Source organism: Mya arenaria, chromosome 2 (genome assembly GCF_026914265.1).
Source record: "Mya arenaria isolate MELC-2E11 chromosome 2, ASM2691426v1".
Lineage (NCBI taxonomy): Eukaryota > Metazoa > Mollusca > Bivalvia > Myida > Myidae > Mya > Mya arenaria.
Genome location: NC_069123.1, coordinates 38,995,796 through 39,011,990, shown reverse-complemented (window position 1 = coordinate 39,011,990; position 16,195 = coordinate 38,995,796). Strand labels below are relative to the sequence as shown.

The following is a 16,195-nucleotide window of genomic DNA, read 5'->3' as shown; positions in this document are numbered from 1 at the left end:
GACATTCAGAATTTTGTATTCTGGCTTTTGTTAGTAAATAAGTTTTCTTCTCATTTAATCAAGGGTACTGGGGTGTAAGTAAATAACACAAATGTTCTGGCAGACAGGGAAGCCTTCCATAGCCTGAAGCAGTACCTCAAGTTGTTGACCATTATACAGGATGACATGGTCACATAATTATCGTCAAAACTTTAGCCTTTACACAAATATTATTGGATGTGAAGTGTCCAACTTGAAAACATTTATGTAATTTTACGATTATTATTTGGTGAAATCAATGTGAGATACTCTCATGAAGGTTTTTTATAGGATAAGTAATATAAACATAAGCACTGCATGCAGATGCCAACATTCATCTATTAATTAGTTTTTTGTACTATAAACGCCACACCTTAGAACACCAGAGCAAGGCTATCACGCTACCTCAATTTTTTTCTTTGAAAACCATACCAGCGAAAAATAACCGCAAACCGTTCTGCTTAATACTTATAAAAAAAAAGTATTCTCCCTCATTCTGAGTACTTATAATGACTTAACATAAAAGGGAACCATGTACAATTAAAGGTAACAAGCATTTAACCTTCATGTTTACGCTAAATCATTATTGGCACTTCTATTTATTCAACCACTAGCTACATCAACCAACGGACTGCATTCACTTATAAAAAGAGAAATAATGGTAGGAAAATCATGACTTTCCACTATCTTTCACACATCTAACACTCATTTTACCTATCATGCATTTGGTCACAATGAAACCTCTGATCAAATTTCAACATAATCTGTCAAGCCCCTCCATTTGCACTTTTTACGTCTGAATGTCAAGTCTCCACTTAGATGTAGAAGGACATTGAATCCAACGTAAAACATTCTGATTTTATGCTACAATAAACATTTTGGAAAAAGATTTGCCATACAAAAGTTTCGGCAGTCCTTTGATGTAATAGCCAGCTTACATGCAATGGGGGAATTAAAAAAAGAAAACAGGATCATGAGATCACGGCGGCCGAAAGAAAAGAAATTGTTTCTACCCCTGTTGACACTTTCAGTTCCATCAATTACTGGACCAGACGCAAACTGTCTACTGAGGAAACAAACTTTTTTTGATGAATATATTTTGTCAAATTTTCTCTTAAAAGCGCACAATATAATGTTTCTTTTTTATTGAATGCATTATCATGTTTAACTTGTATGACACTTACAATAAAAACACAACTAAAGAACATGATAATTATAAATAAGTTTACAGAAAATAATGAAATTATTATTGTTATTATATTTCTTATATTTATATAAATTATATTATTATCTTTTTCTGTACTCAAATCATATGCATGTTTTTATCATTAAAGTCTCATGATTTAAATATAATAATGCATTGAAATTAATTATTTTTTTGCATAAACCTAGTATACTGTGTGGCTTTCAAAATTTCATGAAGGCAGACAAGCTGTCGACAATGAAAGATGGTTAAAATTAAATACAACTGAAGTTACAAATAACATAATTTCACATAATTGAAATTAATCACATTGAAGAATTTTGATAAAACCTGGCTAGAAGAGTACATTTCTTATATTCAAACTAGGTTCATGTTTCCAATATCAGTCAACAATTACATTAAAGAAATATAAACTATGATTTTTTTGTGAATTAAAAACACCTCGCTTTAATAATGAATTCCTAAACAGAGGCGCAGTAGCTCTCCATGCATAAAAGAAAGCTATTTTTTATATTATACAAAAAAAATGTTGGTTACATAGAAGTTTTTGTCCGATAATGGTAGTTCAGGTAAACAGACCCTTGACATCAAATATTCATCAGCGTCTGGCTCTTCAAGCTATAGAACGGTGGTACGATTTACGAGCCTAGAAATGATGACATATCCCCATATTTAAGCATTATGCAAACTGAAAATGGCTTTAATTGCAAAAATGTGCAAATGAGCATCAGCGATTTTACATAAAATCTAGATTTATTTTCGTGGCACCTGAATGTTCTTAAAAACCTCCGTCAAAGGCTTCGTCTTCGTCTCAGCATTTCCACTAGGTGATTATCCCTCAGTGATCCGCGATTTAACTGTTTTTCCGGCCTCGACAATTAAATGGGATGAAACTCATAAAGACTGGAAATAAAACGACAATTATCCCACTCAAGTCAGTGTGTCGCACACAAACTTAAGTCTTTGATGTGCAACCAGTGAATAATATTTGATATATTTAATATGTAATGAAACATCTGTGCCTTGATCAAATATGCCATGGTATTACGAACAACAATAAAAAGGATCTAGACTGTATAAAACATTGATGAGAGAATTTCTTGATATTGGTCCAAACTCACATGAACAGGGATCATCTGAGGAAGAAGAAATCCCGTTTTATGGTTTAACCATAATTGCTTCATTCATCTTTCTAAGCTTCATTCTGATGAAGATCTTTATTGTTCCAAACTTGATCAGTAAAGTGTAAGTTACAAATAAATAAATAAATAAATAAGATATAAAAATTGAAAATGAAATGCACTAAAATAAGTACTTATAAATTTGGACGAATTTCCATAGTGAATATAAAATGAAATGAGCTCAGTACTTATAAATTTGGACGAATTTCCATAGTAAATATAAAATGAAATGCGCTAAGTACTTATAAATTTGGACGAATTTCCATAGTAAATATAAAATGAAATGCGCTAAGTACTTATAAATTTGGACGAATTTCCATAGTAAATATAAAATGAAATGCGCTAAGTACTTATAAATTTGGACGAATTTCCATAGTAAATATAAAATGAAATGCGCTAAGTACTTATAAATTTGGACGAATTTCCATAGTGAATATAAAATGAAATGCACTAAGTACTTATAAATTTGGACGAATTTCCATAGTAAATATAAAATGAAATGCGCTAAGTACTTATAAATTTGGACGAATTTCCATAGTAAATATAAAATGAAATGCGCTAAGTACTTATAAATTTGGACGAATTTCCATAGTAAATATAAAATGAAATGCGCTAAGTACTTATAAATTTGGACGAATTTCCATAGTAAATATAAAATGAAATGCGCTAAGTACTTATAAATTTGGACGAATTTCCATAGTAAATATAAAATGAAATGCGCTAAGTACTTATAAATTTGGACGAATTTCCATAGTAAATATAAAATGAAATGCGCTAAGTACTTATAAATTTAGACACATTTCCATACTAAATATAACATGAAATGCACTTAAATAAGTATTAATAAATTTAGAAGCATTTCCATACTAAATATAACATGAAATGCACTTAAATAAGTATTAATAAATTTGGACGCATTTCCATACTAAATATAACATGAAATGCACTTAAATAAGTATTAATAAATTTGGACGCATTTCCATACTAAATATAAAATGAAATGCATTAAAATAAGTACTTGTATATTTTGGATGAATTTTCCATAACATATAAAGAAATTGATGATCTTGGTTCATGACCGAATCTGGTTTTATGTCCTTGGAAGAAAGCAGACTTATATCATTTACTATAAATCTCCAGGAGCAATTAGGCTTCACTGAAAACGGAAAATCCCTGTTGTAACGGGCTTGTTCAAATTACAAGGGCTGGGTCAATCGTAATCTGCAAATAATGAGCTCACTGCGCCATGCTGGGATATACAGAAACTCCCAACGGGTGACAGCAGGTGACACATAACACTGCGACCGTGTCGAATAATTAATACCTAGTTGGAGACAAGAGTTACCATGTTCCCACTGATTTGGGGATTAATACCTACATCGGAAACTTCCCACCATCAACAGCGGTCAGACAGTAAAGTTGTTTTTTTCAGGAGAGGCGGTCAAGAGGGAGGTTTTTCATCTTCGTCTCAATTTCAGAGAAAAAATTATTTGCAACTAACTTGGGACTGTATAAAAAGTCACTAAATTGATACAACAACTTAAATGAACATGTTTAGGCTTTTAAGAACTGCAAAGAAAACATATTTTATAAGTAAAATGGGAAAAATATGCATTCACAAACTAAACCTCTTGAGAAAATGATATTTTTTAACCTTGAATTAACCAAATTCTGTTCAAACGAGTCCCTATCAGTTGCTGTTTGGGGTTTGTTTATAAAAGTAAACAAAATAACTCCATTTCAAGGAAGTTTAAAAAATCATTGTCAACATAAAATCTGTGATTGAGACCAGAAGAACCGCACAAGTAGCAGCAAGACAAAAATGAGCCTGTTTTAACATTGTACACTATTTGTCCTCGATTCAATTTAATCTTCTAAAACTAAAAAACCTCCAACAGGAAATCTTTATAAAGATTATCAACAGTTGACCTCGAGACATTAAAACAGTCCCGTGTCACGAGCTTCCCTTTTTGAGAAAAGAGAAAAGCCTTTGCTTGCTGAAGTTTTGAGAAAAAGATTACAGAAAGTAGCTGGATGTTTAATCTCCGTACAATGGTCAGACAGATTTGGACAAAATGAGCCAATTTTCCAATCAAACAGCACTACATTTGATCCCAATGATAACTTTGTGTGGCGCGGTTGTATAATGTGTGTCCCCAACTTGACCGTACAAACAAGGACGCTCTGACCTCTATTATATGTTGAGACAGGAATACATAACGATAATTGCTAAAATACACAGTATCAGAATTATCAGCCTTTCTGAAATATTGCATGCTAAGATAAACAAGAGCAAACTTAAAAGATGTCAATAAAACAGATTTAACAATCAAGGGAAATAACTTTGAATTCTTGAGTTATGACTCTTGCTACACAAAGTGTATGGTAACTGTTAACATGTATACAAAGTTTCATGTGAATATTCATAAGTTTCAAGTTGTGGCCAAGGTTAAAGTTCTTGCACCCCTATGTCCACCACAACAAGGCCATAAAACACTCTTGCTCACAGTGGTCAGAAATTGGCTAAGGGAGAGCAATATTTGATAAGCGTATAGCAAGCTAAATCTTCTACATTCTGTTTCCTGTGCGTAGGAGTAGTAAGGCCATCATAATAACATGAATTAAAACTCCTTGCTTTTTATAGTTGCTGACATTGCATGTAAAGAAGTATGTGAATACTCTAAAACCCCATGTCTCCTCGTACAATAGATGAACTGCTTAGCTAATGGTGATCAATTATAAAAATTACGATGATTTACAACCAAACTTCTATAGATAATGTCAATTTCAATTACGTTAAGTATTCATTTTATTGCCAGGCCACACAAACGGTCCAAATTGTTCATCATCAGAATAACAGCAATAGATCTGCAGACAATATGAAAATTTGATATCGATTTATTATAATACTAAACCGAACATATGAAATATTAATGGTCCGGTATTTCGACCTCCTTGGCTAAGGTGTCCATCAAACGTGCACTGTCTGATCATGTGACAGGTCAACTGCGGCGCGACTCAAATCCAACAGGTGAGAAACGACCCGTCCAATCAAATTCCCATATCGGGTGTCAGCTGCTATTGTCCAACATCAGGTAAATGGGGACGTAGAGAAACTTAACCGAACACGACCCCAAATATAGTCCTCACAAAAAGGGACAGCCAATTCAGAATGTATTTGTATCTCTTTAACTCGCTCAACTCATTAATTGCTATTTTTCAACATGTTTTTGCCCAATTAGACAAATCCAATATTCGATGCAAATGGGAATCTGTGAAAAATTCAATTTGGGCGGCCATTCTCAGTGACCTTGTTAACCAGAGGTCAAACCTGACAATGCTTTGTCAGATGACAGTGAATGCTATCTGAAGCAAACGACATAACAAAATAAACAGATAAACATGTTAGCAACTGGCTGAATAACTGTAACACTATGTCGATATTGTCACTAGAGACAGCTTTCTTAAATGATTGCTGGAGATTACATGAAAAAGAATAGGAAATTACTTTGGCTCATAGAAACCAATTTCGCAACTGTCAGGAACACTTCTGTAAGCTAATCTGAGGAAAACATGAACCAAGTTTATTGAATATTGAATCTCTCAGCTCTATGGCATTTATTTTAGTTCAAAAGATGATGTTACTGTAATGTTAAAATCATTACCTCGGGTTCAAATAATTATGAATCATTGACATTACTTTCAATCATTGCTGTTGATTGCTTGCAAACATGAAAGGATCATATTCGAACGATAAGCAACAATTGCATCACGCCAAAAGTTAGATCACAGAACCCCCTGACTTAGTTGGTGACCATGTGACAAAACGACCGCAGTGTGACAATACTGGCCGGTAGGGACTCAAAAACTAGAACTACACACCAATGTCAGGGGCAACTTCAGTTTTCTCGGTTTATCAAGGCAAGGGACATAACTTACCAATTATTTGAGCAAGAGTAATGGGAAACCTTTTGCATAGTCTGCCTTCATTATCATGGAAAACAATTGCATAAGAATATCTTAACAATTATAAACATCTTAACTATATTCCATCTTTCCTGGTTTCCAACTTCCCAGAACATTGTTTAGCCAGACATAAATAAATTCATACTAGGATTGCTGCTGATTATGTCAACACCATCTTGCTAATTACTGTGATAATGCTGTGATAATGCTATTGAATTAATTGATAGATGAGTGAATAACAACAAATATTACATTTTTCATTAGGTTAATAGAAAGCCTCAATATATACCAGTAAAGTTTTAACAAATTCAGACTGTAGTAAAATCTTTCTGGAAATCATAACATGTTTTAGTTTTCAAAGTCATAATAAACAGCAGCCTCAACACTAGACTAACACATACAGTGCCTGTCAGGGATTTACAGTGTCATAAAACTATAAAATATCAAGTTGTAAATCATATAAACAGGTTTGAAATGAAAAAGAAAATGACTTTAGAGCTTTATAAGTACTTCATAGGCACGAAATACAGCTCTTACTATGACAGCTTCTACCGAGCACTTTCATTTCTAAACATACATGGAGGGTAAGTCATACAATGAAACTGCATTCTAGTGTCACTCAACGGAGGTTGTCAATATCTTGACGCGAAATCTCCAAATATGCTTGACCCCTTTATTTTCGGCAATTTAATAATCTCTACAGCATAAATCAGGCCATTTGTGTATCTTATAATTGCCACAACCAGCAGTGTTATGAATTATTTCAGCTCTAAGACCCACAGTCCCCCACTAACATTTTCACAAAAGAAACTGGCTTTCAAAACAAACATTAACTTTCACTAGTCGCTTACATTGAAAACTATTTTATTCTCCCGTATTGAACAAACTTATCACTCTTATTACATGTAAGTGGGTACAATTTATTCAGCACTATCAAAACTTCAGAAAATAGAGTTGAATAGGTTTCTGAACTTTATGAAACGTTGTAATGTAGCTTAATATGAAACGTTGTAATGTAGCTTAATAATGCAACTAAAACTTAACAATTTCTACATTTTAATCATTGTGTCAACTTACACAAACAGATATTGAAGTCAATTAGTGTTCAGACTCATACCTCATTCAATGTGATGGCTGGGCATTCATATTCTATCATTTAGAAAAGCTTAGACAACCAAAAATCTATTAAGCAGATTACAACTGCCAAATTTTCATTTAGTTTTTTATTGGCTTTACAAGTGTGATATTAAGAAGCTCCTGCATATATATGCACTGGTTAGTATAGAGGCTTTTGATAGGCATTGAGCTCTAAACACTACAAAAAAGTGTGCACCCAGCCTGCTGCCTCAATCGATTAGAAAACCAAAATGATCAACTTACTATTACATAGTCAACACGCCACATTTATAAAGAAAACAATTTTGAGTTCTAGTATTTAGTTTAAACATATTTATTTGGGTAAATTTACATAAGAATAACAAGTACAAAAATGTATTAGGGATGGGAAAACAACTTTGGCAAACTTATGTAAATTCCTGTCCCTGAGGTGAAAATTCAAAGCAAGCATTTGTCATAGCAAAATTGAGTATGTAGTATTTGCATTTTCTTATAATGATTGTAAAACAACAGAATGCCATCTCCTTAAAGCTTTCCTTTTCCTAAGTAATTGTGTACATCAATTCCAAACTTTGTCGTGAAAGGTTTCCAAGTGCTCATCCTTTATTCATGTGCTTTTAATAAAATTAAGTACAGTGTTTATCTTTTCCAATCTTCCTTTTAAATTTCAACAGTTTTTTATATATAAATTTATAGTGGAAGCAACAACCTCTTTCTCAATTTAGAAATAGAATTATGTTTTCGAAATATGTTTTCGAAACAAAATCAACTTAGGGAACCAGTCTTACATAAATCAGCTGTTAGCAAATCATTCTCTTGAATGTTACGTCTGCTCCACATGTTAATCAAATCGCCAAGAAATTGAAAAACTAAGAAGATTAAATCAAATTTATTTATTGACATAATTATAGTCGCTTTTCTGGTAAATCCATCATTTACAATCAAATTTAAGTGAAAATTGAGGAGAATTTTCTCTGCAATATTTCTAATTTACTAAAATGGCTCCGTTCAGTCTCCTGTGCATTTTTAAATGAAAAGAAAAACAGTATAATTAAGTCAAACTCTTTTTATAAGTTTATATCCACTACTGAACATTTTAACAAACGGCTATTGCCGAAGATAATTGACGAAATTATCTTAATCGTTGACAAAGACCACAAATTATTTTAATCTATTAACTATTTCATCCTTCCACATAAACCACTTTGAGCGCAGAAAAAGATCAGCCATAAAATGTACAAAAGCCAGAATAATTGTAATTTACATCGGAGAGAGTATTCATTTTCAAAACGTTTAATATTTTTTTGGCAATGACTTCAAACAGGGAAAGAAATTGAGCTCTCGCTGTGTAATTTATTATGTGAAAATCTTCATTATTGTGTCTTCTTAATATTCGTTCCCGATCGTTCATTTACGAGGGAATTGCACTAGAAACTCTTTTTCACTACAACATTTCCATGTTATTGTTAGTTATTAATTTTTACATTCAAATAATTTTTTAAGCTATTGCTATAGTGGACGGACGTTCAAGTGTGGGAACTCTGCCCAATGTCAAGGATGGGAACGCACTCGCTTTGTCCGTTAGTTCAGGTGGGGGGTAGCTTCAAACTAAAGGCATTGTAGAAACCACCTTCTTCCCCTCGTCTTATAAAGAAGAGGTAAAATAAACAACAAGCATCTTATTAATAAGTTTCAATTAATGATTCTAACAGTTTTCTTAACGAGGCGCACAAGTATCGATCAAGTGTCATTGGCAATACTTCAACCTTATTCGCACATCTATTGAACAAAAAACAAGCGGGTAAACAGGGCTGGTTTTCATATATATGCATTTTAAGCGATTCAAGAAATGTAAATATTCATAATATTTGAGCAAATATCCCACACAAAGCCCCGTTCTTTGATGATAACCTTGGATAAACCGGGCTCTATTCCCGTCACATGTGAAATTTTGAAGAGCGCCCCTCAACATATCCTCCAATTTTTGTGCAAATATGATGCCAGCGGTCTTTATATTCTGTTTTGTATCATGATTTTGCTAAAGAAAGGACCCGTACACCTTTAACAATTCAAAATGCTTTGTGAAAGTTGCAAATTATAAAGACAGATTGTTATTCTTATTGAAATAATTAAAGTTAACTTTCAAATGTAAATAATGTCATTGGAGGGACACTCTTTTCTAAACATTAATTGTATGACATGAATACCATCATCAAATAATACAGTGTGTCAATGTTAAATGTGTCTTCCTTCAAAACCAAATAAACCCTGGCACGATTCTGTAACAAAGAGCTGAACAGGGGGCATAACTTGAGACATATTATGGTAGATTCATCAAACAGTCCATTAAAGTTCAATCTTACTCCAAAATCAAAATTACCACAATTAATACAAATGTTTTACTATACCGAAAATGATGAATAAAAGCTGAAAACAACTGTTCTTATGAAGGATATAGAATTTAATTTGAAATAAAAGCACAGAAAACACAGTATTTCTACCTTATAAGGCGATAGAAGATCGTAGTTAATCTTTTTGCACTCTCCAATCATTTAATATTTTTATGTGTTCAGCCATCAAATACATGGCTACAATCGTGTTATCAATAGTTAACATTTTCCATAAATGCAATATTTAGTGAGTAATTAATGTTAATCACTTAAAATTAATGTTTGATATACATGTGTATGTATTGATTTTTAATAAGAGAGTCACTTTAACCTTCGTCAAAGAATTATCTTTGTTTTGCTGCAGATTTCCATCGTGTGCATTGATTGGCTACAGAAGTTTCACCACATTACATCATATCACTACATGTACAAATTTACATTTTACTGACCGTTTCAAGGCCGTACATAACAATCCTTGATAATACACCTAGTTTTTTTTATATAGTATATACACACTGTGTTGTTTGTGGAGTTTTGTGCTGTTGTTACATGTTTGTTGCATGTAAGTTTTTGTTTCTGTGTTCTATGTCTTTGACGTTTACCCTGTGCCAATAAATGGGGTTTATGTTTAAACTTTTGGCTACTGAGTTTGTTTCTGTAGTTTTTCATATAAATATTGTAACAAGCAACTGAACTTCAATGACCAACAAAATGTGTTATACAACTATAACATCTATTGGAACTATCAACAAAGAAAGTCTTCCCAGAAATTGCTTCACCCGGGACGCAATGATATTTTGCATCCAGACACGTTTTGAAAGGGAAAGTAGCATACAAGAAAAAAATATTCTGATAACGATAACTTGAACTAGCATTTAAATTCAGCAGCTGCAAAATAAGGGTAATTATAGATACCGCCATTACAGCTTTTACCATATGTTTTATACTTAGGCTGTGTCTAATGGTTTCTGTAAAAATAACAGCAAAAAAAGATATTTTTATCAAGCAAAAGATCTTTTTATCCAAATGAAAGATATCATTCTTACTTCTTTCTGTAATAAATAGTGATTTATCACGCAGTTTATGTGCATTGAAGGCAATTATCAGATTCAACATTATATATCAAACCTTCATTTCAATGTATATGACAAAATGATATTTAATATGCAGCAAGAATGCAGACTGTTTTCAACAAAATTTACACCAGACAGATTAGTCAAGACAAATTCGGATTTCATTCCTAAAAAGTAAACAGGCCTGTAAAAGACTTTGCTTGACATAAACAAACTTGTAGTAAATTACGCAATCAAGAAAATATGCACTGATTACAGCCATCCCGTCCGTTATCAAAGAGCCTGGTCGTTAAGTAATTAATAAAGCTCAAGTTGACTTTTGAACAATTTACTTTGCATGCTAATCAATGCATGTCAAACTCTTTTTAAATTAAAATCTGAAAGTTTTCCCATAATTTATAGAGCATCAATAGTCCTATATTTGAACAAGAATGCGCAATGTAACACCCAGCTTTAATAGATATGAATACACCTCCAAAGAGAGATATTGTAAGGGAATTAACTTCTTTATTACACAAGAATAAACATGGCCTGGTTGTTAAACCTAGTTGTCAAATGTGAAGGCATTTTACATAACTATAGGACATTAAAATAATCTTATTCTCAGATAATATATATTCTGTTCATAACTCTTATTTTAAGGTCACATGATGATGTATGCAGTCATAAAATACGAACCTTGCTTTAAACACAAATTGTGCTGTGGACAGATTTTACGAGTACATGATCCATTTCAAGCCAGAAGATTCTTTGTGACTCTTAAAGGGGCTGGACACCAGATGGTCCCAAAATCAGCAAATACATTATTTCCACAAAACAATCCTAGAAATGTCAATGTAAGCTAGTAAGAAACAGATGATACTTCATTTTACATTATTTAAATAATAAACGCAACAATCATGTTGCTGTCTCATCTGTGTTTCCTCTTCTATAAATAAGGCACAAAGGTTTCCCAGTTTCAATCATATCTGTTCATGAATATAGATAAGTATACTGACGCTATTTTTAAACTTCCTGGAAATTACGAGGTAGACAACCTCAAATTGGAATAATGCGCAAAAACTGCAAAGTATGCATGTGTCATGAGCGATGTGATACACCAGTAAGTAAGATTCAATGCATGGTACACAATGATGTCATTTTTATGTAAGCTTTTAAAAAATTTCTTTTTTCCTTGCAATTGTATCATTGGTGTAGTCCCTTTAACAAAGAGGAAAACAGAACCTTATGGCTGCCACTCCAGTCTCGTACATAAAGCAGCCAAAAGACACTATTCTAGCAGTTCTAATCTACCCAACCCTTCACCCGTCCACTATATGGGCACCTACCTGAGGTAACCACGCCAATAGCCTCCCCGTACACCTCATGGAACTTCCTTTCATCCTCACGCGCATCTGTATAAAACAGTTACCATGGTGATTATATTATATTTGTATTATAACACTTGTTCAAGTATATTTTTAAATGTGTCAACCTGTTTAAAATAATGTACTTCTTAACTATTTTTATTCAAATAACAAACAATACTTAATTCTGCTTGCAATACAAGCATACTCGAAGGGTTCAGCAATCGTTTTAACACATCCACAAGTCATTATGTCATTTATTTTCAACATAAAAAACGAATAAACTGATTGTTCCAGTTCCCAACAAATTAAAATTGCAGGTATTGTTCATGATGACAGCTTTTTGAATTGTTAAGTAAAGCCTCCTGGTCAGGGATTGAGCAAACGATGGGAGACTGACACCTTTACCACTAGACCACCACAACCGTATATATTGTATCATGAGTCTAGGTTAAAGGTTCTGAAGATATTGGTGAAAAACAAGAGGCAAGAGAAAATGTTCAGGTCCAACAATTGGGAGTGAAGGAACAATGCCAAGCAAATTAAGGGTTATGATACCATTTTTGGAGGTTGATTTTCTAGCCAAGTGGCGTCTAGCCAGGGCATCCCAAGCCAAAGGATTGTCGGAGAACTTCTCTGCCAATCTGAAACATCAAAACTGTGGGTTTAACTGACAGTGAATTGTTTATTCAATTAAGATTGACTGTAACAGTTCAGCTGATACAATCTTGAGTCTGCATGTCTGTATATTGGATAAAAACAGGGTATAAGTTATAGTTACTCCACATGCTTCAGGCGTTATTGAAATAATACAGAAGCATCTAGTGCCATACATGCCGTATCCCCCGGAGGGGGAAAAAATCCCCCGGAATTTCGGTCCATCCCCCGGTCTCCCAGCGGGAGATGCAAATCCCCCGGAATTTCCAAAAAGAAAACCTCCGCTTACGAGCGTGTTGTCACTGGTTTTATTACCCGAGATTTGATCCGCGTGTTTACGGTAAGGAATTTGATGCGCTGTATTTTACATCTGGATTATCGATTGATGGTGTGTATACAGCCTTGCACAAACTGCCAATCAGTAGGGTACATGTTTTGATTGTTACACAGTGTGCCATAATAGCGCCTTTGATCTCTGCGTTATACGATCGAAAGGTCGCAATAAATTTGTATAGGTGTCACTAATTGTTTGTTTGTTTTTAACCCTGTAAGGGTGTTGACATTAAATTACAAATGAAGATGTTAACACGCAACTATTGGACAATTTTCCGACGTGTGAAAATGTTACGGTATACTGTAATGTTTCTGATAATGATGGATTATTCTAAATTCATATCAGTACAGTCACCATGAAACTGAAAAGCTGAGCGTTGTTTCAGCATATTGAGAAAAATTCAGACAGACTCAAGGTCAAGATTGACTTCAGAAACAATTCACAATCTGCTGAGTGTAAAGTTTAATGAACATAACATTTGCAGCTCATTTGTTCCTTCCAAGGACATGCTATATAAATCAACCAATGCATGCAATTAATTGTGCATGTGTTTGCTATCCTGATTGTCATGTGGACCTACTGCTGTGAAGTGCCTAAAAATTCATTTTTTTAATAGTGCTTACTTGTTTCTGTGAAGTGCCTAAAAATTCATTTTTTTAGTAGTGCTTTTTGTAAAAATTTACTTGTTTTATAATTTAACATTTTATATATATATACATTGAAGTGTTATATGCATAATATATTATGAATTGATGTTAGTTCAGTTGTCATTGCAATATTGAATGAATATTTTTATATAATTATGTGAATAAAAAAAAGAAAGAAGATATTTCGTGAACTTAGACTTTCGATATAAAATCCCCCTGAATACTTTCCAAATCCCCCTAAATTTTAAGCCTTTTGACCAAATCTCATGGAATGGTCTCCAAAAAATATGGCATGTATGTAGTGCAATTTGAATAATTCCAATCATGAGGGTTGTGGGTTGAGTAATTGTTTTGCATCATGATGTCAAAGTCAATGTTCAACAAGGGTTTAATGCAGAAACCACATTTAAGCCAGAGTTTTCAGTTTCACAAATGCTATTTTGCAGCAGGTATGTGTATGTATATAGCGGAAAAAGTAAAATAATGCTGCTGACCCATATACACACTGGTCCTAAACATCATTCTGAGAACTATTCTGACTGTGTTTCTGGAAGATTGGTCAAACACTGTTGAATTTATTAAACGAATAATGAACTTTAACCCATTTCTTAATATTTGACCTAGTGACCTAGTTTTTATCTTGATATGATCAAAAGTCATACTTGTATTCAGTATCATGCTGACAAATATTCTGACCCTGTTCATAGAGATTGGATTAATTTATGACAAAAACAAAAAAAAATATGCAAAAATGTTAATAAACGTCCAATTCTTTTTCTTCATTTTACCTAGTGACCTAGTTTAGACCCGATATGACCTTATTCACACTGGTCCTAAATATCATGCTGGGAAATGGTCTGACTTTCGTGAAAATTTGATACACACTGATCAATTTGTGAAAAATAAAAGAAACATGAACACAAAATTTACCTCAATATTTGACCTAGTTTTAGACTCAAGCCAACCCATATTCACAAGTCTTAAATTTAATGCTTACAAATATTGCAACCAACTTTCAGAAAATGGAATAAAATCTGTTCCTATGACACAGAAAAAAAGAAGTAATGAAAATCGCAAGAATTTTGGGGGACAAATTTTGTAAATTTGCTGTGGCGGAAAATTCTGGGGCGGCATGCGGCTGTCATGTGCTGGCATTAAGGTAACAATCTTAACTATGGGATAACCTAGCAAGATCGTTTTGTCCTATTGATAAAAGTGGATTATGCGAGTAATGCGGAGGAACATGTTTAAAAAATGCTGTAATCTTTATTCCAAATTTCATATAATGTAATTAGGGGCCAGGGTTAAGCCCTAATAGTTCATATACTAGGTTGATCCCGCGTATCCCCTAATTTTTGGCTTTAACAGAAATGCAGTTTGGATATTGATATTGCAGAATGCTTGGATGATATTGCGGAATTGAATGCATGCGGATAAAGTTGCAGGCGAAATGCCAGGCGAAATGCGTAAAGCGTTATTCAGTAACAAAAGCAGGCTGCACATGCTGGCCGGGTTTCGCTTCGGAATTTTGAGCCACTTGTCTTTGATTATGGAAAAACCTAGCGTTAACTTTATTGCGATCAACAAATGCCACTTTTTATTATGTTTTTGTTAACCATTGTACTATGTTTTTGTTAGTTGTGTAATAACATGTTCGTTTGCCATATTAGTATTATTTCATTGATAGCGTTTGCGACTATGTATAAACCTAGCGTAGACTATATTCTATGATAAAGACAGTATTGTGTTATTTGAATACTTTATTTTGATGTCATGTATTATGGAGATTGTTATGCCAGTATTAAATCGAATCTAGTCTATTTTTGTCTTGTGTTGTATAATAATGACTTATAACCTTTATGATATACAAACGCAATAAACATAATTGAGATTAAAAACTTACTTGCTGGTTAGAGCCAATAGTCATTTCACATTCAGTATCTTACAAAAGTGGGGGGACTATTAATTGATTTTTTTCATGAGTACTAGCAATGTTGTAATAGAAAAGTTGACATATACTGACAGTGCACAGATGTCCTGTTCTTGTTTGGAGGTGAAATCAAACAGCAGACAAATGGGCAGGAACTGAATCACAAAACCAGCATTGTCTGAAAACAATCCAAATGTATAGGATATTAAACAACTTATGCAAGGTCAACTAGAAAGAATATTGAATTACACCACCATACAAACCTACACTAGAATTCCCTGAATTGAATATGGTGCTTGCTGCAAGTGCACACTTTCTGTATGTGAATTTGGT

The 16,195-nt window shown here is 33.3% G+C and overlaps 1 protein-coding gene across 1 annotated transcript in view; it reads right to left on the bottom strand.

Annotated features, from left to right (window-relative positions):
* The window catches only part of LOC128224564 (U3 small nucleolar RNA-associated protein 6 homolog), a 72,961-nt gene that overhangs the window by 47,323 nt on the left and 9,443 nt on the right, over window positions 1-16,195 (bottom strand). The window contains exons 11-13 of the mRNA XM_052934455.1: window positions 15,956-16,040; window positions 12,853-12,938; window positions 12,277-12,342 (exon numbers count right to left, since the gene is read on the bottom strand). Coding sequence (XP_052790415.1) covers window positions 12,277-12,342; window positions 12,853-12,938; window positions 15,956-16,040 — 237 coding nt within the window. The remainder of the gene's footprint in view (window positions 1-12,276; window positions 12,343-12,852; window positions 12,939-15,955; window positions 16,041-16,195) is intronic.